This window comes from Pinus tabuliformis, chromosome 9, assembly GCF_031772625.1.
Source record: "Pinus tabuliformis cultivar Carrire ecotype Pingquan chromosome 9, CPIR1, whole genome shotgun sequence".
NCBI classification, from domain to species: domain Eukaryota; kingdom Viridiplantae; phylum Streptophyta; class Pinopsida; order Pinales; family Pinaceae; genus Pinus; species Pinus tabuliformis.
Window position 1 is genome coordinate 552,629,661 of NC_142307.1, and position 12,997 is coordinate 552,642,657.

The 12,997-nt window shown below is 32.5% G+C and overlaps 1 protein-coding gene across 1 annotated transcript; it reads right to left on the reverse strand.

Moving 5' to 3' along the window:
* Positions 1-498: 498 nt before the first annotated feature.
* LOC149149701 (Heavy metal transport/detoxification superfamily protein) lies at positions 499-2,839 on the reverse strand. The gene is made up of 5 exons (XM_089438857.1): positions 2,683-2,839; positions 2,388-2,541; positions 1,993-2,198; positions 1,771-1,858; positions 499-1,351 (listed from the first exon to the last, which is right to left on the reverse strand). The coding sequence occupies exons 1-5, from the start codon at positions 2,689-2,691 to the stop codon at positions 933-935; spliced, it is 876 nt and encodes a 291-aa protein (XP_089294983.1). The 5' UTR covers positions 2,692-2,839; the 3' UTR covers positions 499-932.
* Between the last annotated feature and the right edge of the window lie 10,158 nt (positions 2,840-12,997).

Genomic DNA, 12,997 nt, shown 5'->3' on the forward strand with positions numbered 1-12,997 from the left:
CTATTTAGTTATTTGAGACAATCTGGAAAGACATTACCAGAAATCATCTATTTAGTTATTCAATAAGCCAGATAAAAACTCATGATACAGTCACTTTGGGACAATCTGGTAAACAATTATAGGGTGCAATCTATCACTAGGCCAGTCCCAACTGACATTATTGTTGTTGTTACCTCATTCCAAATATTGTTGTTGTTACCTCATTTCATAGTTTGAGAAGAAGCCATTGTGTATAAAAAGACTGTTGGAATATTGAAGGTTCTTAGGCCATAAATTCTATATATTCCCCTAATCATATCTATTGATAAACCATCACATTAGCATGATCACGAGGACCATCATTGTCGACAGAATTTAAAATTTTATATTACAGAATAATTGCAGTAAACTACAGCAATAAACTTGAGGCTTTAAGACAACTAAAACATACAACCTCAAAAGCAAAACCAAAATTTGCAGATAACAAACCAGAACCAAAATTACAGATACAAAAGAAGAGGTTGCAAATATGTATTTATTTATTTACAGCATAGTTTCGATCATCCATTCCTCCTGAACGGAATAGATATTCGACCGTACAGATAATACATGTATTGCTATGAAAATATGCTGTGCTACTATTCCACGAAACAAAATTGCAGCTGATCTGATCAATTAAGCATATATCCTCCTTGAAACCCATCTCTTCTCTTCAAAATTCAAACTAGTACACTAAAAGAAGAAAAACAACCACCATTGAAGTTGCTGCTAAGTACCTAGTGTTGTAATACCTCTCCTAGCCTAGATTCATGCTAGTAATTCTTCCTTATCAGCTTATTTGATTTGATTTTGGTGGGCTTCATAGGACCTTCATGTCCTCAAATCACAACCTTTCAGTTCCCCAAGGATTCAGGTCTGCCCAAAACACATCTATGAATAGTACTCCAAGAGAGTTACATTATAGAACAAGCATTTGGGTTTTCATCACTGAAAAGCTGAGGAGGATGAACATGCTCAATGACATATCTGGGAATAGGGGCTTCATTTTTCTTGCTTTCATCCTTCTTGTCTTCAGCATCACTTTTGGATTCCTCACCACCCTTCTTCTCATTATCCCCTCCCTTTTTGCTCTCTCCACCATCCTTCTTATCACCACCACCTTCTTTTTTCTCTCCCCCTTCTTTCTTGCCCCCCTCCTTCTTGTCCCCTTCTTTCTTGTCTCCCTCTTTCTTGTCTCCATCCTTCTTTGGTGGAACAATCTCCACATGTTTCCTGGTCTTTCTGTGGAGATATTCCACCAGCTTATTGGGATCCATAGTCCCCTTCACAGTCACTGTGTGATTCTTCAGATCAGGTTCCACAGATTGTACTCCTGTGGATCACAGACAAGTAATCCAGTCAGTTATCTAATCCAAGAAATCAAGCCACACTTAAATTACACTTAAATCAACTAAGGGCTGTCTGTGAACACATAACACTAACAATTTCTTAGAACATTATTATGTTTAGCAGCACTGATAACCTCAAAACTATCTTCCACCATATTAAAATATACAGGCACTGGATAATACTCTGTAGATAACACGCTTACATATTCTTTCCATGAACTATTCAAATACTATTTCACTCAAACATTGGAAAAAGTTATGGGTTTAATCCATATGATTAACACCGCTATTCCAAAAACCTTCAATCCCAGAACTCAGCATCAGCCTTGGCCCTTGATCTACATGACATTGAACCAGAATAGCACAACAATAACAACATTGAACAAGGAATTGAACACAATACCTTTCATTTTGAGAATAGTTTTCTTCACAGATTGGGCACACCCATCACAGTGCAAATGAACCCTGAGCACAGTAGTTACCACAGCTGGCTGCACAAACAGAGTGGGTTATTTTCAGAATTTCGTCCATTGGCACAGCTTCAAGGACCAGATCTAAACCAACAATACATCACACGATAAATCCTAAATCACAACATACAAATGATATATGCTGAAAAGTATACCTCCTTATCCTTCTTTTTCTCCTCTGGTTTATTCTCTTTCTCCTCTGGTTTCTTCTTCTCCCCCTCGTCCTTTTTGGGCAGAGGAGAAATAAGCTCAACCTTCTTATTGCTTTTCTTCTGCACTCTTTCAACCACGGTCTTAGGATCCGCCTTCCCAATCACAGTCAGCTTGTTACCGGCTACATCAGCTTTGACATCCTCCACACCTGCAACAACACCAGAATTAGACAACCACCCACTTGAAGCTCAACACAAAATTCCTAAAAACCAACAGTTCATTAATGTATATATATATCCCCTATAGAAATATCCCCAAAACCAGCAGATACTCTATGTATATACACCCAATACACAGAAATCATGCAAACCAACAAATATTCAATGTGTATATAAACCTGGCATGTCTTTGACACATTTTTTGACCTTCCTAGCACAGCCTTCACAATGCATATCCACCTTCATCACAACTGTGAGAGGCCCATCTTCCTTCTTATCACCACCGCCCTTCTTTTCTTCCTTCTTCTCCTTCTTCTCTTCGGCCTTTCCTTCCTGCATAGACCAACATTGGTTGCCCAAAATATCCTCAACATTTCTGAAACCATTGAGCTAACCAAAACAGAATGCAGATCTCAATGCGCAACAAGCCAAATTCATCAGACTCAAAGCAAAACACACAGACACTGAACTCACCTCGCCCATTGTTGAGACAATTCCTAACGCCAAGCAAACAGAATTCGAGAAGACACAGAGCCCAGCACAGCAGAACAAATCGAGAACAAAGGGTATAACTAATTTTATTTTTCGTTATTTCGCGGGGAATTGTGTCATTTAAGGGGATGTGATGATGTGTCATCTGAAAGGATGCGATATCCGATAAAGATAGATGATGATGCATGTATGACATATGTGATGATGATACATGATGAATGTATGTATGCACGCTTGTTTATTTATATTTATTTATTTATGGATTCAAGTATATTTATTTACATAGATGGTTCTAAGTGTATTTTTTTAATATTCCTATTTTTTAATCCGAAACCAAGACAGTTACTGATATCTTCGATTTTTTTATTTACCTTTCGTTTTATATAAATTCTCTCCTTTCAAAATGTATTATAATATAAACATCCAATTCTATTTAAATTAAGATTAAGGTTCTTGAATTTAAAATTTTAATAAACTTTCTTAATAAAAATCAAATCCAAACTTACACTCTCGAGAATATATTAAAAATCTTCAAACCAACTAACAAGACAATACCATGTTACCCTCAAATAAGTTCAACATCCTAATCACGATACTTAAACCAGAGGACGATAAGTAGTCAAACATCACGGACATTTTTCTACAGAAATTAATGATAAATATGACAAACCTAATTGCACTTCCATGGGGTCCCCTCCCAAAGTCACTTCAAATGTAGTTTTTCAATAAAGATATTGTAGAAATGTTTGCAGTGCTTAGGTCCACATTAAGGTCTTTTGATAACATGATTGCAAATTTGGGACCCCTTTTGGTCACTTCAATGCAGGGTTTCCACATAGAGATCCATGGGCTCTAGATTGTGTATCAGGTGGGCTCCAACTTTCCATTTCTAAGGCCATGTCATGCAATTTACTTTTAAACCTAGGAAACCACTGGCAGTGGAGATTGGCAGACAAATAGGGGTTTCCAATTGCGTGGTTAAGTGGGATTTGAGAATAATGAGTGAGACAATCCATTTAGTATACTGGAAGAAGATAAAGTCATGAACTATGATTCATTAGATCAAACTTCCCTTTAGTGTCTGGAGATATTGTTTAGTGTGTGGGGTTGTGCCAGTGGATATTGTTTATTATTAAAACAAGATAACTCTCCAACATTGTGGACTATGGGCACATAGCTTCTTGCAGTTAGTCTTTAGTGGTTTGAGGGGGCATTGTAGAGACACCGACAACACAATCAACCACAGACAATTTTATTTTTGGGGAATGATAAGTACTACCTCTTAGCATTCGATTTTTCATACGCAAAAAATGTCCATGTGAAAGATAGATATTACTACCCCTTTCCCAGTGTAGAATATCACTTGCCCACACCCACCCATACCCACCAATGATTTTATCATATTCTTAACACTATGTCTAAATCGCTTTAAATCAAGGCTTACTGTAAAGGTTTATACCTTTGACAATTAATTGATAAGTTGATTAATACTTTTTCCCTGCTTAGTGGGGAAAATTACTTTTTGCTTGATTATGGTTGTAATCAACCTGTCCTTCGTACGTATATTTTCTTTAGAGAAAGGATTATATATATATATATAGTGCTTATTTTAGGCAGTAAAGAGATTTTTTATTTATTTATGAAATTTAATTACTTTTATGATATTTTGAACCCATATGGTGGAGTATTTTTATTTGAAATATCTTACTTTTGCTGGTTTAGAGAATAAGATATTTTAAAATTAAATTAAATTAAATTAATAAAATTTAAAAATATATATACAAAATATTAATCTTAAATTTTATTAAAAATTATAACAAAATTAATAAGAAAGAATAATAAATACGTAAAATTAATTTTAATAAAAAAAGAGTAATATTATTATTATTATTATTATAAACTTAAACTCTATCATAAATCTGATTTAACTTTGAATTTTTCATTGCAGGCCAACAATATAAATATATTTCTTCTTGCATTTTTAAATAATTGTATATTTATATAAAATTTATAAAATATGGTAAATATGGCTAATTATACCATCTTTATTGTGGAAAGTAAATTTTGGCAATATAAGTAAAAACAACATTGTTCATTTTCCTTCTTGAAAAAATGTACAAAATGTGAGAGATACATATGTCTAGAAGATGTATGCGAATCGTTTGATTTTTACTTATTTATAGCCATAATTTTATATTAATTTATTTTTACTTTGGTGTTGAAATTTTACAATTATAAATTTTATTGAGTTAAAATCAATTTCTTGTGTAATTACTTTACGTACGATTTCTAAATATGTATTGTGTTTTTTAATTGGTTGGTTTTTCTTTTTCTTTTTCTTTTTTCCAAATATCTTTTTAGTAAACCAATGAGTGTACTTTATCTAGATTCTATAATGAGAGTTCTATATTCATTTTTTATAATGCCATGTTGATGTTTTACAATTAGTAATTTTAATTATATAAAGCCAATTTCTAGTACGGCTACTTTATAATTTCTACATAAAAGTTGTTTCTAGTATGGTTACTTTATAATTTCTACATATAAGTTGTCCTTTTGAATTTTCTTTTGTAAGTTGGGTAGCTTTTGTATTACTTTGCATCACAACAACATAGAATTGTTACTACTAGTCTCTTATTGGGGAATCAAACCAATAACATTGCATCATAACTTTTCTCTACATAAATTGTTTGAACTTAATAACAAAACCCCAGAGATAATAAAGTCTTAAAGAGTTTGAATATTTTCTAGAAACTTTTCTCCACATAAATTGTTTGAACTTGATAACAAAACCCGAGAGATAATAAAGTCTTAAAGATTTTGAATATTTTCTAGAAAGCTTAGAAAGTATATCTCCTATTATTGCAGCATTGCTACCATCATTACCCATAACAAAAGGGAAAAGAAGTATCATTTATCTAGAAGGTGAGCCTACATGGATTGTATCAGGGACTTCATTATCCTCTTTTGAAGTAGAAAACTCTATATGCACAAGCTTTTGGGCCAATATTGATACCTTGTCGACAAGTTTTTTTGGCTACGTCTACATTTTGTATATGCACAATAACATTTCTTGTTGGGTCTCCAAAAACTCAACCAACACCTTACTCATTATAGTCTTTAGTTGCTAGTATAGGTTTGTACTCTGCATGTATCTTGTTTTTCGGGTTCTAGTGTTTCTTATATTTAGAACCCAAGCTCCAACCACCTTCTCAACCTCTACATCTATTATAAAATCTCTTTTTGTTTTGGCTTCTCATTCTGCTTCTTGTATCTCTCTTTAAATTTATGGAGGAGTGGCTTTCACATAGATGTTATGCCTTTGAAGTGATTAACTTTCATTTTTCCTTTTATTTCAAATTGTATTTGATTCAACAAGAGGTTTGTTGTTTATGGAGATTTTGTAATGAAAATTTTATGTTCATTTTTTGTAACCCCGTGTTAATGTTTTACACTTACAGATTTTACTTACTTAAAAGTCAATTTCTCGTGTTGCTACAATTTCTACATATATGTGTTTTGCCTTTGATTTGATTAGCTTTCCCTTTCTCATATCCTTTTTAAATTTCTTTCCATTCAAACATGGGGTATGTTGTTTATGTAAATTGTGTAATAAAGGTTATATATTAATTTTTTGTAACCCCGTGTCAATATTTTACAATTATAAATTATCTATCCAAAACTATATTTTGGGTGTGACTACAATTTCTATATATATGGCATGCCTTTGAATTAACTAGCTATCTCATTTCCCCTTTCTTTTATAAATTTCTTGTCATTGAACCAGGGATATGTGGTTTATGGAGATTGTGTAATGAAGATTTTTTATTCATTTTTGTAACCACATACTAATATTTTACAATTATAAATTTCATTTATCAAAGCCAATTTCTACCATGGCTACTTTATAGTTTTTTTATTGACTAGTTTTATATTTTTCTCTTTCTTTTTCAATTTTTTTTTAATTTAACAAAGGAGTATGTGATTTATAAAGATTGTGTAATGAGGGTTTTATATTCAATTTCAGCAGCATTGCTACAATTATTGCAGCATTGCTACCATCATTACCCATAACAAAAGGGAAAAGAAGTATCATTTATCTAGAAGGTGAGCCTACATGGATTGTATCAGGGACTTCATTATCCTCTTTTGAAGTAGAAAACTCTATATGCACAAGCTTTTGGGCCAATATTGATACCTTGTCGACAAGTTTTTTTGGCTACGTCTACATTTTGTATATGCACAATAACATTTCTGGTTGGGTCTCCAAAAACTCAACAACATTATTATTGCAGCTATATCTCCTATTATTGCAGCATTGCTACCATCATTACCCATAACAAAAGGGAAAAGAAGTATCATTTATCTAGAAGGTGAGCCTACATGGATTGTATCAGGGACTTCATTATCCTCTTTTGAAGTAGAAAACTCTATATGCACAAGCTTTTGGGCCAATATTGATACCTTGTCGACAAGTTTTTTTGGCTACGTCTACATTTTGTATATGCACAATAACATTTCTTGTTGGGTCTCCAAAAACTCAACCAACACCTTACTCATTATAGTCTTTAGTTGCTAGTATAGGTTTGTACTCTGCATGTATCTTGTTTTTCGGGTTCTAGTGTTTCTTATATCTAGAACCCAAGCTCCAACCACTTTCTCAACCTCTACTTCTATTATAAAATCTCTTTTTGTTTTGGCTTCTCATTCTGCATCTTGTATCTCTCTTTAAATTTATGGAGGAGTGGTTTTCACATAGATGTTATGCCTTTGAAGTGATTAACTTTCATTTTTCCTTTTATTTCAAATTTTATTTGATTCAACAAGAGGTTTTTTGTTTTGTTTATGGAGATTTTGTAATGAAAATTTTATGTTCATTTTTTGTAACCCCGTGTTAATGTTTTACACTTACAGATTTTACTTACTTAAAAGTCAATTTCTCGTGTTGCTACAATTTCTACATATATGTGTTTTGCCTTTGATTTGATTAGCTTTCCCTTTCTCATATCCTTTTTAAATTTCTTTCCATTCAAACATGGGGTATGTTGTTTATGTAAATTGTGTAATAAAGGTTATATATTAATTTTTTGTAACCCCGTGTCAATATTTTACAATTATAAATTATCTATCCAAAACTATATTTTGGGTGTGACTACAATTTCTATATATATGGCATGCCTTTGAATTAACTAGCTATCTCATTTCCCCTTTCTTTTATAAATTTCTTGTCACTGAACCAGGGATATGTGGTTTATGGAGATTGTGTAATGAAGATTTTTTATTCATTTTTGTAACCACATACTAATATTTTACAATTATAAATTTCATTTATCAAAGCCAATTTCTACCATGGCTACTTTATAGTTTTTTTATTGACTAGTTTTATATTTTTCTCTTTCTTTTTCAATTTTTTTTTAGTTTAACAAAGGAGTATGTGATTTATAAAGATTGTGTAATGAGGGTTTTATATTCAATTTTGTAACATCTTACTAATATTTTACAATTATAAATTTTATTTATCTAAAACTATTTTTTGATATGGCCACTTTGCAATTTTTCATATCTATGTCGTGCCTTGAATTGATTGGGTTTCCTTTTTCCCTTTTCCCTTTCAAAATTATTTCATTCAACCAAAAGATATCATGTTTATTGAGATTGTGAAATGAGAGTTTTATATTCATTTTTTATAACTCTATGCCAATGTTTGATAATTATAGACTTTACTTATCCAAAACTAATTTCTAGCATGACTACTTTATAATTCTCGCCTGAATTTATTCTATTTCCTTATTCTATTTATTTTTTTCAACTGGATTTCCATTCAACCAAGGGGTATGTTGTTGATGGAGATTATTAATGAATGTTTAATATTTATTTTTTAAACTTCCTGCCTATGTTTTAAAATTATGGTCTTGAACTATTGAAAGTTAATTTCTTTCATGACTGCTTTGCAGTTTCTACATATATATGTTGTTACTTTGAATTGATTGGCTTTCCCTTTTTCTTTTTTATTTTTCAAATGTCTCTTGAATCACCCAAGGGGATTGTTTTTTATGGAGATTGTGCAATAAGGGTTTTATATTCATTTTTACTAACCAATAAGTCAATTTTGGGCATGCCTACTTCACAATTCCACATATATTTGTTTTTCTTTTGAATTAATTGGCTTTCCCTTTTGTCCCTTCTTTCTCAAATTTCTTTCCTTTGAATTAAGGGTTATGTTGTTGATAAAGATCGTGCAATGGGGTTTTTTTATTAATTTTTGGCAACCTCATGTTGATTCTCTATAATCATAACATTTACTTAGCCAAAATCAATTTGGGCATCGCTACTTTACAATTTATGCATATATATGTCATGTTTTTCAATTGATTGGTTTTTCTTTGTCCTTGTTATACCCAAGATTATTTTCATCATACATTACAATTTTTTGCCAAAGAAAACACCGTTTTAACCCCAAATATGTGCAATTTAGTTCCTTGTAAAGGCCATGCGAGATGAAGTGTACAAGTGTTGGCAATGAGGTATCCTAGATCCTCCTTGTGGATTGATCATGCCCAATTCTTTTAGTCCCCATTCTCAAATGGTTGGTTTTATTTCCTTTATGGCCAACTATCCCTTGGTGAGAGTAACTCCCTACCATGTCCAACATTTATATGTTGGGTAGGTATATAGGCATTCTTGGGATGGATCTAATGGACACATGATTTAAGGGAGCCCTTAGTTACTCACTTATGTTATTGCTATCTAAATTTGATCGCACTATGTAAGGGTCAAAACACCCATGTTTAGTAGACCTATTTTCTTCCTAACATGAACCATGTTATCTTATGTATTCACACCTTTGGCCTTTGATTATTTTACATCATTATTTTTACGTTGAAGTCTCGCAATTCATGATGCATTTCCACTCCTCAAGGCACCTAACACATTTCCCAATGTAATAAAAGATGTCCATTGCACTCTCCATGGAAATCCAAGGCATATCCAAGTGAAAGCATCAAAAAGGCCTATTTCAAAGTGTCATTTCAAGCCTCATTTCTTCTCCAACGGAGAGTTGAATTCACTTATGATAGTCACAAGAGTAAAATTTATGGTGTGGAAAGTACTTAAAGTGATTTGGAGGTGAAAACATGAAAGAGACCCATGATGTTTGAAGACTCAAGAACCAAGGTTAGTCATGAAATAAAAGAAAGAAAACCGTAATTTATTTTTAAGTATACAAGAAGCAACTAAAAATATGAAGCCACCCACCTTTACGATAGTCGTTGGGAGTCAAAAGGTCAATTCCAAGAGAAAATTGAGCAAGAAAGGGAGGCATTGGGCCTCCTGAGGAATCTATAAAAAAAAATCAAGCCACTTCAAGCCAATTTCAATGGAAATGTTAGTTCAAACCCTTTGACATCACTTTGTTTATTGGGGATTTTACGAACGATTTTTAAACTTGGAAAGTCATTCCCATGCTTAATTGAAGTGCCTCAACTTATGGTATTGGCATGGGCCTTAATTTTAGGAATATTCTAAAGGTTAATAAACAATATTTGTTGTTTTATTTGAGTTTATTTAGAGGTGTCGCCCCCTTTGGAAGATTTTTTATGCAATGGATTGGGGTTGAAGTATTCTATGGATGACGGCTTAATATTTCTTGAATTTTCTTAGCCATTCGCTAAGGAGAGAAAAGGGGAGAGATGTTGAAAGCCTCATTTATAAATTGAGATCTCACTATCCTCTCAAATCATTGTGAATTGTTCAGATCATTATGCCATGATGCCATATTTTCATGAAGATTTGTTGTCAATTATTAAAGTATGTCTTTCTTGGTTGTTCTACAATATTTTTTCTAAGGCATTATTGTGATGATTCAAAACTACTACAAGGCCACATAAATCGATCCATTGAGGGGAACTTTGTCGCTTAGAATGAGATGTCCAAGATTTTCTCTCTCACTTATCCTTTGTTGGTATGAAGTAGGCAATACCCTCAAGGGTTCCTTAACAAGAGTTTTGATTTTATTTCATTCCATAGTTGATCTTGTGGTTGAATTCTTTCCCCTAGTGGGACCCTTTCCTATAGGGATTTGGTTGCAGAACTTGTCTTGATTAAACAAGGGACTAATTTAACATACAGGGCTCTAGCCTCTTTCCCTAATTCACAAGCATTAGGTAACCAAATTTAAGAGGGTCATTCATCTTGAACCAGTTGCCTAATGGAGATAAGGCACTTAAACCATAATATGATAACCAATCACTTATTTCAAAAATCTAGATTTCTTATATTTTATTTTTCTATAAACTTAAAAATAGAAAAAAGAAAAATTTAATTTTCAAATTAACAAATAAATGGTTGAAAATCATTTATTTATCATCTAGAATAAAACCACGAATTACATTTTTTAGCTAGACATTTTTCTTAGTATTTGTGTCATTTTTGCTTATCTAATGACCTAAGTTCAAGGTCGACCTCTTATTTTTTTCTTTGAAGGTTTATATAACATCATTTTGAGGATTTGAAGGTGTCCTTACAATTGTGGAACTTTATTATTGCAATAATTTCACAAGAACTGGTAAGATCCTAATCTTAAGGCTTTCTTAAAAGGGCTATCTCTAACCCTCGTAAGCCTTAATTTCATTTCTAAGTGTTTTGAGTGCATATTATTAACATTTGGAAGTGGTTTAAGCTACCCTAAGTGTTGTAAAAAGTTTCATCTTGTTTAGGGTGTTTTCCAACTTTGACCATAGGCGTATTGCCCCCCTGTTTCATAAAAAGATGGATTAGATTATTGTATCTTACTATTTACTTGCATTTTCACTATTGTTGGACTATATTTTCACTATTATTTCAATGTTCAATCTCTAGCACCCAAAGATCCATCATGCCAGCGTGTTTCCACACTTTTGAGTTGCTTGAAAGACACTCCAAATTTGAAATTTTTGCATCTTTTTCCAATTTTGCAGGTTTCGAAATGTAAGACAATATAAATCTAGTACAATCTAGTTTACAAAATCAAGTGGCAACCAAAGGCAAATAATTTCACTTGATGTATGTACCCTTCCCTCACTCTTGAGCATCAATGTTAACCATTCATTACAAAATCCGAGTGAGCTTTCACAAGTTGGTTTGTATTTTATGTGTTTCTCATTCATATACCAAACCTAGCATTTTGTTTAATTAACTCTTAACCTTCACCATACATAGGAATGGGTCTCTAGATTTTTGGTGAAGTGTGTGCAAGTTGGGATAACCTTGTTGGTCTTGGAATAAAGTGAGAAGAGATCATGTTGAGGTGAAAATGGGCATTATCTCTTATGTTCTTACCCCTTACCACCTTGTTCATGACCTTGTCCATGCTACCAATTTGGGTGGTAAGAATCCCTTTTCTTTACTCCATTCAACTAGGAGGTTTGCTGTTAATGAAGATGGTGTAATGATAGTTTTAGACTCATTTTTGTAACCCCGTGTCAACATTTTATAATTAAAAAATTTACTCAGCTCTTGTAATTTTTAATCTGGTTATTGTATAATGTATGTGTGTGCTTGTGAATAGTTTGGTTTTCAATTTTCCCATTTCTTTTTCAAATTTCTTTCCATTCAACCAAGGGGTATGATGTTGATGAATATTATGTAATTATGAGGGTTTTACATTCTTTTTTTGTAACCCTGTATCAACATTTTATAATTAGTGTAACTTCTTTATAATTTCTACATATATAACATGTTAAGAACATGTGCTTCTTCGTAAAAGGTCACAAGTTCAAATCTAGAGTGAGGTCTAGAGTGTGTACACACTTCTTTATAATTTCTACATATATAACATGTTAAGAACATGTGCTTCTTCGTAAAAGGTCACAAGTTCAAATCTAGAGTGAGGTCTAGAGTGTGTACACACTTCTTTATAATTTCTACATATATAACATGTTAAGAACATGTGCTTCTTCGTAAAAGGTCACAAGTTCAAATCTAGAGTGAGGTCTAGAGTATGTACACAACTGTAGACTTTAGAAGTCAAATCATTACATGGAGGTAGGTCATTTATCCCACAAACAAGGTAGTCTCATACACCAATTTGGTGTGTGACTCATCCTACCTTAAAATTACATCATCATCATTATTATTATTGTGTGTTTGAATTTATTATATTTCTCTTTCCCCTTTCTTTCAAATTTCTTTTTATTCATCCAAGGGGTATGCTTTTTTCACATTCCTCACGATGATCCTGAGAAGGATTGAAATTCCAGAGAAATTTAGAAAAAGTAGTCAAACAAGGGGTATGTCATTTATGGAAATTGTGTAATGAGAG

What these genes read in the sequence shown, in the direction of transcription:
- LOC149149701 (XM_089438857.1), bottom strand. An exon ending in AGAAAAAGAAGGATAAGGAG is followed by an intron (nt 1,859 to 1,992) that starts GTATACTTTTCA and finishes CTGTTTGTGCAG; the next exon opens with CCAGCTGTGGTAACTACTGT. An exon ending in AACTATTCTCAAAATGAAAG is followed by an intron (nt 1,352 to 1,770) that starts GTATTGTGTTCA and finishes TGTGATCCACAG; the next exon opens with GAGTACAATCTGTGGAACCT.